The sequence below is a fragment of the Condylura cristata genome, unplaced genomic scaffold (genome assembly GCF_000260355.1).
Source record: "Condylura cristata isolate star-nosed mole 26May11 unplaced genomic scaffold, ConCri1.0 scaffold00009, whole genome shotgun sequence".
In the NCBI taxonomy this organism is placed as follows: Eukaryota; Metazoa; Chordata; class Mammalia; order Eulipotyphla; family Talpidae; genus Condylura; species Condylura cristata.
The window spans coordinates 13,512,689-13,529,237 of record NW_004567110.1 but is presented as its reverse complement, the minus strand read 5'-3'; the positions used below and the strand labels follow the sequence as shown (position 1 = coordinate 13,529,237).

At 40.6% G+C, this 16,549-nt stretch overlaps 1 protein-coding gene across 3 annotated transcripts in view; it reads left to right on the top strand.

The window, feature by feature from the left end:
- COL14A1 (collagen, type XIV, alpha 1) overlaps window positions 1-16,549 on the top strand; it is a 154,082-nt gene that overhangs the window by 124,857 nt on the left and 12,676 nt on the right. For all 3 annotated transcript variants that reach the window (XM_012723034.1, XM_012723033.1, XM_012723035.1), the window contains exons 43-45: window positions 5,117-5,152; window positions 6,117-6,183; window positions 9,119-9,307. In XM_012723034.1, coding sequence (XP_012578488.1) covers window positions 5,117-5,152; window positions 6,117-6,183; window positions 9,119-9,307 — 292 coding nt within the window. The remainder of the gene's footprint in view (window positions 1-5,116; window positions 5,153-6,116; window positions 6,184-9,118; window positions 9,308-16,549) is intronic.

Below are 16,549 nucleotides of genomic sequence, written 5' to 3'. Positions count from 1 at the left end.
AAGACAAGGAAGTCTCTGTGAAAGTTCTGTTGTGAGAGAAAGACAAAGCATGAGAGATAGAGATGCCCTTGCCTCTGAGCTGAGCAATGGGGAGAACAGACACTGAAAGGCAGAATTACAATGGGGTCTTGAAAGCTGGGTGGGATTTCTCCCCACCAAGGTAAGAAGACAGCACTTTCTAGATGGGGAGTGGAGTCAAAATAGAACCAATGTAGGCTGCCCTCTGTCTTTTGTATATTTTAGTATTTTTGCAGCTCTTTGTCTTGCTTCATCACCACAGCTACCATTTTATTTCAAGTTTCCTCTTTTCCCACCCAAACTATCACAGAAAGTCCTACACAGCCCCTTTGCCTTTGTTCTAATCCTGGTCTGCTGTGTTCTTCAGCTGCAGAGGTCTTTCTAGAAAAACTTTGCTGTGTCATCCCAGATTTGAATCTCCTCACTGCTCTCTTATCACCTGGGGATGGATCAGGTGCTAAGCCCAGCACGTGGCCCTTTTCTCTGGCCCCTTCCTTTTGCCTTCATCTCTCATCATTTCATCACTTGAAGTTGAGTCACCTGAAATTATTTAAAGCCCCCTAAATATCTGTCATACAGCTTCACATGTCATCGCTTTGGAGATGTTCTCTTGTCTATCTGGGCTGCTTTCTCTACCTGGGGAGCTCCTGGCCATTTCACCTTGTAGAACTTGCGGTGAGGCCTCTTCACCTCCTCAGGCAGAGATACTGTCCTGTCATTCTCCTCACTAAAATATGATAGTTCATAAGGGCACAGATTTATTATAACTGGGGCTGTTTTCCTAGACCCCAGTTTAGTATGCAATAGAAGGTACCTAGTATTTGTTAAAAGAAAGGAAGAACGAGGCACGTTTGTATTCTAGTTGGACCAATGTTCAGGGACCATCAGAAGGCTATTCTTACAGATTTGGGGAGAGGCCGCAGGGACCTTTAGAACCAGACTAGCATGCTTTGATTTCATTTAACAGACATCTTTAATATGTGGAACTTGGACCATGAGATCATTCCTCTCCCCTTCAGCACTAAAATTCTATGAATCTGTGAATGTAGCTTCTGTATTTCCTTTTCTTTACATTTCAAGTGTTCCTGAAATTTAAGGAAAATGTGTCATTTTTTCTTGCCTCCCTTGACAGGGAATATGTGTTTTCCCTCAAAGCATACTTTGGTGGAGTTTTGGGCCTTCTCTTGCTCAGGAATTTTTATTTTGTTTTTGTTTTACTCTGAAAAAAATCAAAGGAAGATGTCAGGAAAGGGGAATAAAAAAATTGCCTCTTGCTGCACAGTTATTTCATTAAATGTATCATTCATTGAGACCACCTCGCTCTACTTTTGCTCCCTGCTAACAGCATCATGTGACTTTCATGGAGGGACTTCAGGATCCATGAGACACATCCATCTCTCTACAGCAAAGTGGGTGCTGTCTGTTTACCATGTCACTTGAGTTTGGGCTGTGATCTCTTTTCCTACATTTCAAGCCTTTCAAGCACACCAATTTAAGTAATGACAGCCAGCATGGAAATACCATTGTGTACTGGCTCAGAAATAAAAATAATCAAGAGAAAATTGATTTTTAGGAATTTAAAATCTGGTTTAAATGATGACTAGAGTTAATTTTGGAGTATATGTATTTGCTTTTTTAAAAAAATATATTTAATTAGAAAAGTATTACTTACCCTGGACTAGAAGGTTCTGGCTTGCAAACTTAGTTCGAGTGTTCTATTTCATGGAGCCCAACTGATGGGGTTCTGTTCCCAAGCTTTTCTTTTTCTTATTGCATGACGTTGGGCAAATTCTTTAACCTCTCAATGCCTCATTTTCTCTATGTGTAAAAAAAGGAAAGAATGAGTTCATCTTACAAGAGGTCTTGTAAAAATTTCATGAGTTTATCTTGTAGGACTGTTGAAAGGGTTGCAGGAGTTGATATGGTGACAACAGCTTTTAGGACACAATCAAAGCAGTGTTAACTATGTTAACTACTAGTATTAACTGTTTGTTAACGTATTAAAAATGTGGAATGTTTCTTTTCTGATTTTTTTCATCTAATCTTGAAAAGCTTGTTCTATTAAGGATTTATTTAATGGTAACATAGGTAGCTCTTTTGTTCACTTAGACCTACCCATGGCAAGCACTGTATCTCTGTATACTTGGCCATCTGTGGGGTTTAAGGAATGAGAGAAGAGAACAAAGTTAGTTTTCTGTAAAGAATTGGGGTGACAGGGATGCTTTGTAAGTCTTGTAAAGAGTTTTTTAAATGGAATTGAGTACTTTTTAACAGCATCCACTCTTTCTAAAGATCCAGCAGCCCACTGCTTAGTATATTTTAATTTCCCCCCTTTATGCAATTAAGGCTATTAAAATGAAGAACAATTGGTTTGACATGCAGACTTGAAAAATTCTACCACTGATTCATGCATTCATTCAATGAGCACATCTTTGAAGGTGATTTCTAATAAAAGCAGACCATCGGTAATCCCTGAGCTCTGTGTGTTTATCCAGGTGGTACCTGAGAAAGATGAGACTAGTGCTTATGTGGATAATAAAATGGAAAGAGGTTGTTGGATAGGGAAGTTGTGTAAAAGGAAGTCACAGTTACTCTGCTATGAGATGATAAGGGTAGAATCTTGGTGATGAGCTCAAAGGGATGGTGATGGAAGAACAGCAATACAAAATGTGTGTGTGTGTGTGTGTGTGTAAGATAGATGCAATAACCACCATTGCATCTTTCTCTACCACACCAATTCTTATACCTTTGACCTTAGAAAAGAAGTAATCCCATCAACCTCCCTTATTTTCATACCTTCAAACTTGAACGGAATTATCCCACCAGTTGTTCTTACTCTGCAGCTTGCAAACAGCAGTGAGCCTATCATGACATAGTTTAGCATCAATAACTGTAATAAATCTCCTCATTCATCTATAAATCATATATGTTCTGGAAAATCGTGACTAACCCATAGAGGATGCTAAGTCTTCATGTTTGCGTCCCACCAATACACACACACACACACACAAAATACCCATATGTTGAAACTTAAACTCCAAGAGGATGGCATTAGGAGAGGGGGTCTTTGGGAGGTGATTCCCTCATGAATGGGGTTAGTGTCTTTTAAAGGAGACCACAGAGTGATTCCTCGCCTTTTCACCAGGTGAAGACACAAGAAGAAATATGCAGTTTGCCATTTGGAAGAGTCAGTTCCTCACTGGCATCCTGATCTTGGACTTCTAGGCCGGGGAACTATAAAAAATAAATTTGCTTTTAAGCCAAAAATATAAATAGGCCAGGGGAGAAAAGGTAGAGCTCAGCTCCAGCTGGCTTGTATTTGTGAGGGAGAGCCAATGCATGCTTCTCTTTCTTTCTCTACTCTGTCTTCAGTGACAGAACATTTGTAGCTCAAAATCAGCTCTAGTATATGTATTTACATCTCTAAAAGCAGCAGATGACACAAGTCAGGGCATTTTACTGTTCCAGAAAGCCAGTTTACCTGTACTCTATGGGGGTGAACTCTATGGGGGTGAGCTTTGAGTTTGGGTGACTCTTACCTAAGTAGAGATTTTGGAGACAATGTTGAATTTGATTTGGAACCTGTCAAGATTGTAGAACAATTGGGAATAGTCTGACAAGGCGGCAAATTCCATCTAGAAATTCTATTCACTGTCCTTTGGGGAGAGACTACCAAATTGTTGCTCAATGAATCTATTGCACTGCCTCTGAGTTGAAACAAATAGATGAGGTCTTTCTTAAGACACATGTTTTGCATTATAAGTGTAATTCCATTGCAGACACACTCAAAACACCATTGCTTTGTCAGTAATAATTTTTTACAGTAATAGTGAAGTTTTTTTGTGGGTCAAAGAGTAGCTAAGCTGCATAACAAAATAATTCAACTGAGAGTTTAATCTGAATATTCACTCCCCTTACAGGGAGAGTCAAGAAGAAAAAATCATATACTGTTGTCCTAAAGGAAAAATATGTGGGATTTCTCAAGCCTCATCTCCTCCTGAACTCTTAGATTGGAAAATCTTTTCCTTCCTTTGGGAGATCGTTTTTAAAAAGTTGAAACCAATTAGCTGTTCAACAGAGACTTGTGAAATAAATTATAAAGCACCAATGAGTACAGTTCACAGTGGTGTTAAGTGGGGATGGGTGTGAGTTATCTATTCAGTGAAACTATCTGGAACAGAGCAAGATGGTGCATACTCCCAACTTTGCACTAAAACATGCTATGTCTGTGCCTGCAGAAGTAAGAGTAGGAGCAGCAAACTGTTTGCCCGAAAAACTGTGCTTGATGGGATGATGAGGTTTTTGTTTTTGTTTTGTTTTGTTTTGTTTTTTGTATTTATGCATATAGAACTGGGGTACAAGCCAGAGGTACAGGGGCAGTGAGAGGCTTCACCAGACACAGAGTGGGGAGCAGAACAGGCCAACTGATGAAGTCCACTGCTGAGGGGAGCAGTGCGCGGCTCAGGGGTCAGGAGAGGTCTGCCACGCCATGTGGTCACCTCCGCGGCAGGCGGGGATCGAACTCATGCGGAGGTGGCTTTAGCTTCTTAGTGCTGTGCTTTAACTCGCTGCGCCACCAGGGAGGGCCCTGAGTTGTTGTTCTTTTATTCCTGTAGTTGGGTATTGATTTGGGAGTGGGGGGAGTGGGGAACATTACACAGCTTTTGTCTTTTTTTTTAATTTTAAATATATTTTCATGATATCATCCTTCATTTTTGTACCATGTATGGTTTCCCCATGAAATTCCCTCCACTCATCCCCCCTGCACTATCACCATTGTCTCTTGTCCTCTTCCCACCCCTGACCTGATCCTTTTCCCTCCCCTACAGAATGTCTCCGATCTATAGTTACCTGGTGATTTTGATTTTTACTTATTGTATATTACAGTTACTTTTTGTTCTTTTTTGTTTTCTCTGCATTTTTCCTATAAGTGAGAGCATTCAGCATTTTTCTTTTACTTTCTGTGGGTATTGATTTTTGCTGCAGAATTACTAGAGTTATGAAAAAAAAAAGAACGAATAATAGGAGAAAAGATACACTGTCATTATGCTCACCAGAGTACAGTATTATGTGTAACTTGACATGTGACATTTCGCAGGGTGTCCCTGGGCCAAAAGGAGAGAGAGGAGAAAGGGTAAGTATCCCCGCTCTGCTGCCCCAGCCAATGGCGCCTCTCGCTGTGAAGCCTGATAAAGGAGGATGATGATATGCAATGATAATTACACATCACTCTCTGCACTCCTTTCCTCAATTCATTTGACTGAGCACCCTTTCACATGGGAAACACCTGTGTCCCTGAAGTCTGGAGACCTGGTTTCCAGTTGCAAAACTGCTACCATCCAGCTAGATGACCACAGGTCCATTCTTGAAGGATGAAATGAGGAAATTCAAACTCATCTATCTCAGAGTAGATTTGGGAAAGAAAATATGGTGTGGAAATGCAAGGTTTCTTGAGGGCGAAGGGTCTTTGCTAGTGCCAGGTCATCGAATAGGACTCGTGCATTTCCTGCTGGCCCAGCACAGGCATGGAGTCAAAGAGTGGGATAAAGTAGCCTCTTTCAGGGGTCTTTTCCACCTCTTGAGATATCGTGCAGCTGCTAACATATCTGTGCTGTTAATTAGCTCCTGTGGAAACAGAAGTGGCCTCAGCCTCACGCAGTCACCTCAGTGAAAACTTGAACAATGAGTTAGACTCTCTTCATGTATCAAATGGGGTTAACATCTTTCCTCTAAATTGTTATTAGCGTTTAATAATCCTCTGCTTGAGAAAGTGCTGCATTTTATAAGCTCTAAAGAGCTGTAAAAGATGCATGAAATATATATAGCTTTTTTATTTTTTTCAAAACTCTTCCATGTTTTTGTATCTGACCCCAGAAAGACTTACTAGGGTCTTTTAATTTCATAAAGACTCTCAGGAACTAGTCATCATGATTATTTAAGAGCTTACTCTTCCACCGGTGCCCTGGTGAAAAGGTCTGCCGGTTGCTGGATGCCAGATCTCCCACGTGGAATGCTGGGTGCCCTCAGAACAACGCCTGGGAAGACCCTCCACTTGGCTGGGCTTGTCGCTGAGTCAGGATGATGTTCTCTTCCCCCAGGGTGACCTGCAGTCTCAAGCCATGGTGAGAGCGGTGGCGCGGCAGGTGTGCGAGCAGCTTATCCAGAGTAAGTGCATAAACCGCCCCCCCCCCGGGTCGTTTTCTGCCCCCCTCCCATTTTTATTTTAGGTATGGTGCAGAGCTGTGAGCTATGCAGATGGCTGTGGCTACAAATGTATCTCAGAAGATTATTACAGACTACCCTGGAATTCTACATCCATGCAACAGGCGTCTTCTGTTTAGGGACAGTTGGCCACTGGAGATCAGATCTTTTATTCTTTCCTTATTTTTCCAAAAGGAGATTTTCCTATCTCAGGTACTCAGCACTTGAAAGTTACCAGGCTAAGGCATTAGACACCACTTTCAAAAAGATTATTCATACTATTGCTTTTTCTAGGCTTAAACCAAAGCCTCCTTCGTCACCCATTTCTTTTGCTGAGTCTGTGGTCTTTCTCTTTATTCTTTAATACGTGTGCCAAGCACACACACACACACACACACACATGCCACTGAGCAGGCTTTAAATGATTTTTGAACTACTTGGAGTTCATAAAAAAATACACTAGAATATACTTTACGTGGCATCTCCCCCATTTCTTCATTTTCTATTTGAACGTTTCCACAGCCTCGTATTTCAGTTACTGAGTCCTGCTCTCTCACTTATACTCCTCCATTTTGTTCAGCCCCCATTTTCCTCCCAACAGAGTGTATACTTTGTCTTAATCATATGGTGACTAGAGGGTTAACAGTGGGATACTGTAGAAGCTTCTCTTTGTTCAGTTTTAGAGGATTGAAAGGTCAAAAAGGGATGAAAATTTCCTCATAAACCCAACCAATTCAATCTAACTATTCTATCAGGCCCCCATTCTGATAAACATTAGCTGAGTGACTATTTGAACACCTCTGAGGTTACATATACATATCTGAATATATATTTATATATAAATATATGTACATAAATGTTCATGTGTATGTATAGATATTTATATATAACATGTATATTTATATGTATGTATACGTGTATATATTTATATGTGTATGTGTATCTATGCGTGTGTGTGTATACGTAGTACCTCATAGTTTGGGAATCTTTTAAGTATGTAAAGAGACCCTAGAGGCTAGACCCAAAACAATTCCATCTGTAGTGGAGAAAACTGGTCTCACCTTAGGGCAGACATGAATAAAGGCTATCATGGCCTTGAGAATTATTAGACTAAAATCTGAGGGCATATATAAAGCTTCATCATTAGACATTGTAGTAATACTCCCTATATTGAACTATATTTAATAATAGATTACATTGCCCAAACTAAATATACACATGGAAGGGGGAATTTACTAGTTAAATAAAACTATTTCTAAGATTAAAGCCAAATTAATATCTTTAAAAACATCATAAATTATAAAAGGGATGTTCAATCCGAGTCACCTTTGTCGTAGAAACACATTCAAAGCTAAAGCTAACCTATCTGGGATATTTTTGTGGGTTTCTCATTCCAAGAATAAAAGGTGTTTAAATGAATAGGTATTTGTTTTAGAAAACCTAAGGGTTAACTCCTAATATGATAGACCAATGTGAAAGACTTCACAGTATTAGCTATGGAATAAAAATCTTACATAAAAATGGGATTATTTAAAAATGTGCCCTAAAAACTGAGCTTATTCCCCCTTAGGAATCCTCAGGAATTCTTGTGAGTGACTTTTAGGGAATGGACCCCCGCAGAGCATTACACAAGAAAGCTGAAACAGGCCTGAAACTTGGGAGGCCCTGCCCATCTGTCAACACAGCTGTGGGAGAAAGACCTAGAAGAGACTGTGTGTGGCTTTCCCAACAGGGCCCAACCTGCCCACCGCTGCACTTCCGCTCCCTCCACCATCTTCCCCACTTCACCCCAGGCTTCTCTGGGCTCCTTATTCTGTACCCAGGGCTCCTTCTCAGAACTGGATGTATCGGTTAGCCGATAATCCCTTAGAAACCTACTGATCTGGTTTTTCAGTGCAGAGCTAATCACAAGAATTATGCCAGCAAGGGTTACATGGTAAACTGTGTGAGGCCAGAGTGTTGACAGCTAGAGAAGTGATGAAGGACAGCCTCAAGCAAAGGAGGAAGCTGAAAAAGCAGAGGCAGAAATGTTAGCCCCACCCAAGCAATCTACACACCTACTGAGGGTTCCCCGACCCCAGTCACCAGGGAGCCCATCCTCATTCCCACCATAGGCCTGATAATGCATTGAAGGTATTGTAGAAAGAATTCCTCTAAAAATGCTTACTGTTCTTTTATTGTGGTGGAACTTTTGAAAAGGGAGTAAGTTAATGTAGAAAATTCTCTTCTATAGAAAAATCACTTCTGATGGTGCTGGAAAAAGAAAATTTGTGGTATCAAGAACTTTATCAGCTCTATTTCTAATGATTAAAATACATTCATCCAAGCATAACCGGGTTAAGGGATTTTGTGAGAGAACACCAACACCAGATTTTTTTTTTTTTTTTTTTTAATAATAAAGCCAGTGAGAGTTTCTGAGGCTCAAACCCAAGTAAAGTTTCCTGCAAAAAGACTTGGCAAAGAGGGAAATTGAAACAGAGCACTTGTCTGGGGATTTGTGAGGAAGAGGGTGGAGCAGGCTTTGTGGGTTGGAAAAAAGTCAATTTGGGGGGAAATTGCTGGAGAAAAAGGGCAGCTGGGTAAGGGTTTAGAAGTTAGATAAATGTTGGGGGTGAAGATAAAATTTATGACTTTTGCTCTTGATGTTTACTGAGATGCTGTCGTGAGCTGTGGAATTCCAAATACATGAGATGAAACATGAATACAGTCCAGCTGTTAATACATCCAAAGTACAATGTAAAAATTGTTAACTTGGAGTATAACCATTTCAAGGGGGGGTGCTTTTTTTCCTTGGTGGTTTTCTAATAGAATTGTTTGGAATGGTAGCAAATGATATCCCCAGTCCTCCCTTTCTTTGGGTGATACTTCATTAATTTTTTTTTGGTCTTTCATGTCTCAGGTCACATGGCCAGGTACACAGCCATTCTCAACCAGATTCCCAGCCACTCCTCATCAGTTCGGACCATCCAAGGGCCCCCTGGAGAGCCTGGGAGACCGGGCTCACCTGGAACCCCTGGTGAACAAGGACCTCAAGGGATCCCAGGCTTCCCAGGAAATGCAGGCCTGCCAGGCACCCCAGGAGAACGAGGTAAGTTGGGCCACTGCTCTCTTTGGGGTGCTTCTGAGAAGAACATCACAATGTTGCTTTCTGCAGCCACATAGCCCAGGAGAACGGACCTAAGTTAATTCTTCCCATCTCATCTTCAAATTCTTGTTTCTTAACCTCCAAGATGGACACAATTGCAAAGATAGTACAAAGTCTATATCAAGAGGCACATTCTGTTTGTTTGAAAAAGGAGGATGAGAACCTCTAACTCACTTTTAAGAGACTTTTAAGCTAATGAAAGAAAGTTGTCCCTCTAGATGGGTGAATTAAGGTAATGCACCCTGTCCAGGTGGAAGAATTCGAAAATGATGTTTCCATCTGGGCAGATACAGCATGGTACATAGCAAGAAAAGCTTCCTGGTCCTTGTTTTTTTGGTGCAGTGCCCATTCTGTGCAGCAGTCTGTGGCAGTCCTGATGTGGATTATGAGTTGTATTAACGTATTATTCACATATGACTTTATAGATCCTGCCAGCTGTAAACTGCAAATTAAAATGCAATTTGTGCCCCTTCCTCCTATACTATTAGGCAGTGGTTTATTTAAAAGTTTTCAATGTTTTATCTTTCCTACTGAAGTTTTACTTTTTAATTAGGGATCCTAGTCAGTCTTCTACTCTTTATAGATCTTAGCAGCATGGTGTAATACAATAAAACTCTTTGAATTTCACTCAGTTCTCTAATTGACCATGATCTTCCACTCCAGATGCAAAACATTGTGGATATTAACCACAAAAAAAGTGATGGGAAAAGAGACAACTGATGAAAACACTTCCTAAGATACATTATAGAACATAGGGTGGGGGGAAATTTAACTATTTTCTGTTTTCTCTGAGTGTATTAGTTTTGTGAGATGCGTAGGGTATATTCCTTTCATAAATTTTGGGATGTAACATGAACATTACAAAGATGGTGTTTCAGTCTGTTCTTTTCAAAATAAATCGTTATTAAAGTAACATTGGTTTATAATAGTTTATAGGCTTCAGATGCACAACATTACATATCAACAACTGTTTAACATACATTATGGTCACTAACAGTCCCATTCTACCCTTTATTATGTCCCTTTTACCTGACTTAACCCACCTCCCTCTTTCCTGTCTGGTAAGCATTTAGACAGTCTTAGAGTCTAGAAGCTTGTTTTGTGGTATTTAAGTCATTCAGTTTTGTGTGTTTATGTACTACATATGAATGAAATGATACGGTGTTTGCCTTTTATATTCTTTCTTGATCCCTGCTCACAGGCCATGTACATTTCTGCATCTACATCATCATGTACATTGTTCTTCTCCATTTGAAGTGCCCTTGTCTTTCTCTGTTTGGAGCTCAGTTTAGCTCCTGTCTCACGTAGGAAGCTTTTGCTGATGTCAGCTTTTGTTGATCAACTCAGACCACAAATGTATCCCTCCCCACACCCTGATCCCCTGATCCACTGACTGTCTTTCCCACCCATTTTAGCTCCCATCAGGCTCTAGTGACCAACTGGACTGATGAGAACAAAGACCAGATGGATTGCTGGCATAATACTTTACACCTAACAGGTCCCCACTAGATAGCTGTCGCTTCCTTGTGACCTCCCTGTGGTGTTCCTTTCTGAAACACCAAGTCAGCAGATACAAAGAAGACGTGACCCTGCTGTAGTGCACCCAAGACCATGAGCAGGACACCCTGGAATGATGTGGTGATGGATATGTTGTGACTCTGGGAGCACAGAGCCAGCGCCTGAGTCACTCTCAGCAAGACCCAAGTTGCCTCTGTTCTTTTTGGAAACCCTATCCTTGTTCCTGCCAGAGTGAGTCTTTCCTGCTCTGCAAGCCCCCTTGAATGATTAGATCAGAGGAAAATCACCAGAAGGTCTCAAACAATGGCCCAGACAAACCTTAGAAATAGGGATTTTCATGATAAAATTTTCTTTCATACCTACTCATATATTCTTATGTCCTGCAGGGTACATTAGGTACATAAAAGCCCGTATTTCACAAACACATGGAGGATGAAAGTCAGACAGTGTCCACTGAGCATGAGGCATTGAAAATGATGCTGGTTGGTACAAATATCCAGCAAAGGTTAAGAGTAAAATGTCTGTCTTTCCACAAACCAAGACTATAGAATTTTAAAACTGAAGAAATTTCAGCTGTCTTTTCTCCTGATACCTTCATTTTATGTCAAATGGAGCACAAGAAAATACTGAGGCCCAAAGAAATGCAAAGTCAGTCAATGTCAGCATCCAAAATTAACCCAAAGATCATGGAGGTTATTTTGCAGTATACAAGTTGATAAGCACTATTCTCTATAAAATACTTTTAAAGGGCACTATATTATAATAAGTAAAAAAAATACTATCACTTTTGCTAAGTACACTTAGTGTTATATATTACATAATATATTTAGACAAATAATAAATTACAAAAGCAAAATTTAAAAGGATGAGACTTGAATAATCTGGCATAGCACTTAAAAGAACCTCCCGTTCTGCTGAAGCTTCTATTATAGTTTTGAATATAATGTTAGAAATAATGTTAGAAATACACATCATCATGATGTAGTGTGCACACGCACATCTGTGTAGCCAGACTTCAATAACTCAGCCACGACACAAATTACTGGCCTCACTATTGCTTCTGTTTCCTCCTTTTTTAATTTTCTCTTGTCAGTGTAGTATTGTTTCACAGCTCTGTGTGGTTTTCAGGGGTACAGGATCCCATCTCTTCAGGTGCAAGTCACCAGTTACTCCCCTCCAAGGCACACAGAGTCTTTTGTTGCTGAGGAGCAGTCGTGGATTTCATGGCTTCAGTTTGAACTATTCCAGTGCAATATTGTTGACCAACTCCATCGTCATCAAAGAAATAGTCAAAGAACGTTCATTTTCAGAGAGCAGAGAAATGGTGGATCTTCCCTCCATATAATTAAGGAGGCGGATTTTCCTGACTTTCCTGACATACATCACATTTCCTTGATCTGATTGTCTCCCTCTTTCCTCATTAACCCTTTGCCTTCTTTAGCACAAGTGAAGTCCTTTTCCTTCATTTATGTGGAAAAATCACTTAGCAATTTTTTTTAAAAAGATTTATTTATTTACTCATACAGAACTGGGGTACAAGCCAGAGGTGCAGGGGGAGGCGTGTGGCTTCACCAGAGACAGAGTGGGGAGCAGAACAGGCAGATTGACAAAGTACACTGCTGAGGGGAGCAGCGGGTGAGTCAGGGGAGGTCTGCTGTGCCATGTGGTCACCTCCAGGGTGGGATTGAACTTGCACTGAAGTAGCTGCAGCTTGCTTGCAGTGCTATGCCCTAACTGGCTGTGCCACGAGGGAGGGCCCATACTTAGCGATTTTTAAAAAATAGATAGTAACCTATAGGTAATCTTTAAAGACTTAAAGGAATCCTGTAACTAACATGCTCACATTTCCATTAAGAAGCAAACTCCAGTTTACACTCATCTGGTTAGTGGCACCCAGAATTGAAAGGGTTCATTTTCTTAATATTTCTTTTCTGATCTGCAGCCCGATTTCTCACCTGCTTTTTCTTGCCATGGATACCACACTGCTCACTGATGCCAAAGCAAAGCTGTTCCCCCATAAGCCATGATTTTTTGCCTCTCCCCATGACACCCTTCAATGGGGCTTTACATTCCACCATCCAAAATCCATCAAAGGAATTGATTGGCTCTCAGTGTCTTTTGTCCTGACCCCAACTGTGACAATTGTACCCACTTTCTGATCTTATCTAACTCATAGCCCTGTGTGATTCCAATTCTACCCTCTTGAACCAGTTCCATTTCTCATTCCAATACCAGCATATAACTTCCAGATCACTAATCAGTTTATTTCCTTATTCTATTTATTGATTTATTCACTATCCTTACTGAGGTATGGAATCACATATGAACCAAATCAATAATAAGTTTGCTGAGCTACAATTCACTAAACTAAATACATGAAAAGACCTAGAAAATTCTCTTGATTCTGCTCTTTAATCACCCCCTTCATTTTCCATGCATTTCAAAAAAAAAAAAAAATTACTGAATCAGAGAAACCATCCAACTAAAGATTTTTTTTCTTGTATAACTTGTATAACCTTAACAGCTGGAATTCATATCTACTTTATTTTGTACAATAAATCAGCAAATATTTATTAAGTGCAGGGTTTATGTAATGCTTTCAGCTTGGCAGTGTATGAGATAATACTGTTATTTATGGCTTTCACTTATGAGGGTCTCAATGCATCTGCCAATTACTGAGCTCTGTCCTATATACATGCATACTAGCTCATGTGGGTGAAACAGAAGACGTGGTTTGGATAAGACAGGAATATGAAACACTCATGAATATATATGTTGGGAGATGGTAAATGTTGAGTGAATTGTATAGAAAGCAAATATTGTCAGGACGGAGAGGAAAACATGCCTGTGGTCTTTAATAAGAAAAGGTGCTAGCATTTATTAAATAGCAATTAATTGTCAGTTGCTTAACACTTTATCAGTGCTCATAAAAGTCATGGAAGTTCAGCATTAGCTCTATTTTTAAGTGGAGAAACAGAGGTTCTGCTAGATTGTCAATTGTGCGAGGTCTTGCATTTGTATAATTGGGGGCAGAATTTAAATCCAGACCTGTGTGATTGCAGAATATCTGTGATTGTTCCATTCTGCTTTGTTTCCACCGTTGAATCCATTGTCTAGTGTGGTTCTGGGCATCACTCATACCAGTTGGGAGCCTGGCTTTGCCACTTTCCTGCTATGTAATCCTGGCTGCTCGATCTTATAGTTTCATCTTTCTAGATATTCACCCATTCATCCAGCCAACACTTACTGAGCATCTTCTACCTGTCAGGCACAGTGCCAAGAGATAACCACAACCTATTTCCACTCAATTTTTTTCCAGGCCCTGGCATGGGATAAGACATTGCTAACATAATCAGTGGTAGGAGGTGGTCTGCATTGTAAGGGTTCTCAGGAGAAGGGGCCAGTAGGAAAAAATTTCCCTGCTGTCCCATCTCTTGTCTCTATCTTCTGAGAGGTGAACTCCACTAAAACAAAGAGAATTTTCTCCTTTCTGAAGTGCAATTTGAATGCCTTTTTTCACAAGACCTTTCTGTGAAGGTTTGATAAATTGTTTTTTCCTAAGGTGCATAGTAACCTTAAGATATTGACAATGAATACTCTTTCTCTTTTTCTCTTAAAATCATTGTTTTATAGGGTTGTTTTTTTCCAGTTACAAAGTGATTCTTTTTTTTTTTTTTTTTTTTAAAGATTTATTTATTTATTCATACAGAACTGGGGTACAGGCCAGAGGCTCAGGGGCGGTGAGAGGCTTCACCAGAGACAGAGTGGGGAGCAGAACAGGCAGATCTACGAAGTACACTGCTGAGGGAAGCAGCGGGCGGGCCAGGAGAGGTCTGGCTCGCCTTGTGGTCTCCTCCGGGGCAGGCAGCAGGCGGGAATCGAACTCATGCGGAAGTGGCTTCAGATTCTCAGTGCTGCGCTTTAACCCGCTGCGCCACCAGGGAGGGCCACAAAGTGATTCTTAACGTGATGGTTGCCAAGCGAAACTGTGTGTTAGTGATCTATTACTATGTAATGAATTAGCCTAAAATTTAGTAGTCTAAAACATAGATGATCTTTGTCAGAAGTTCAGGAAAGCTTTAGCTGGGTGCTTCTAGCTTAGAGTCATTCATGAAGCTGTGGTCAAGGTACCAGCCAGCGCTAGAATCACTGAAAGTCTTGACTGGGCTTGGCCACTCTGCTCCCAATATGGCACCTCACAGAGATATCACTTTAGCTACCATGGCCAAGCCCTATCTAAGAGATAAGAAGTAAATAAGCCTGTAGCAAGAGAGAGGAATTATAATTGTATGGGAGAGTAGTGAAGAATTCAAATCACTAGGTCAATTTACCACTTACTATTTTTTTTAAACATGGAAAAATTAAGTTTTTTTTATTTTTAATTGAGGTAACATTTATTTGATTCAGGATCACTTCTCTTCAGATGGATGTTACCCCATCACAGCCACACAACAAAGAACTTATCATCTTCACCCTAGTCCACTGAGCCCCCTTCATGACCTTCTCTTCACATTCCCCTCCCCTTTTCTTAATGCATTCCTTTTCCTTTCCCATTACCCTCAATGCTGACCCCTGTTTTAGCCTGGCTCTTCCCTGTTTTAGCCTGGCTCTTTAAAAAAATATGTATTTATTTATGCATAGAAGAACTGGGGGGCACTGGCTAGAGTTGCAGGGGGTAAGAAGATTTACCAGAGACAGAGTGAGGAGCAGAACAGACAGATTGACTGAAATACACTGCTGAGGGGAGTAGCAAGCAGGACAGGAGAGATCTGCTGTACCATGTGGGTAACCTCCCTTGCTGGGGATTGAACTGGTGTTGTAGTGGCTGGGGATAGGTTCATAGTGCTGTGCTTTAACTCCTCGTCACCAGGAAGGCCCCAAACATGGCTCTTATAATCATTTGTGGGATTTTGCATGCTCTTCCCATACCCCCAGAACCCTCTTTTTTCTCTGGCTCCTTCACACATAAACTTAGAAATTCATCTCAGGCATTGAACACTCTTGCCTCATCATGCTGTTGGGCCAGTTTGTCTTTTCTCCTCTGCAAAGGAGCACTTGAATGAAACTTAGCGCTGAGCAAGGTAGCCCATTATATTCTAAGTGTTGAGGTCCTTGTTTGTTCTTCTTGCTGGACCATGAGTTCCAGGAATGAGGCTGTGCCTTTCACCTCTACAGTCCCCACAGGGGCTCAAATAAATAGTCTGAAAGTGACCAGATGATGACCCCTGCCTCATTAGTGTATGAAACATGCCATTTAGCACCCAGGTAGGATATACTTTCTGAATTGTCATTTAATGATTTCACCTATGCTAATTTGATCAACAATGAGGCATCATGCTCCCCAAAGACCACATTTAATAGGTATTTTCCATTTATTCCTCATAATGCCTGAAATATAATAGTTGTTTCATGAATCAGAGTGATTTATGGTGTTGAATAGCACTTGGCTAGCTTGGGGGCTGCCATTTCTCATTCGCACTAGAGCCTTGATAAAAGCAGAAGTCCATGAGGCTATAGAACAGCGATTCCAGAACATCTTGTAACAGCCAATTTCTGCCAAGTTAACAATGTCAACATTTCCTTCAACTGAATATTAAATAATTTAACCAGAATAGCAGGGTTAGGTTTTTAATAACTGTTTTAGTTATGCTGGGTAGGAAATGCATA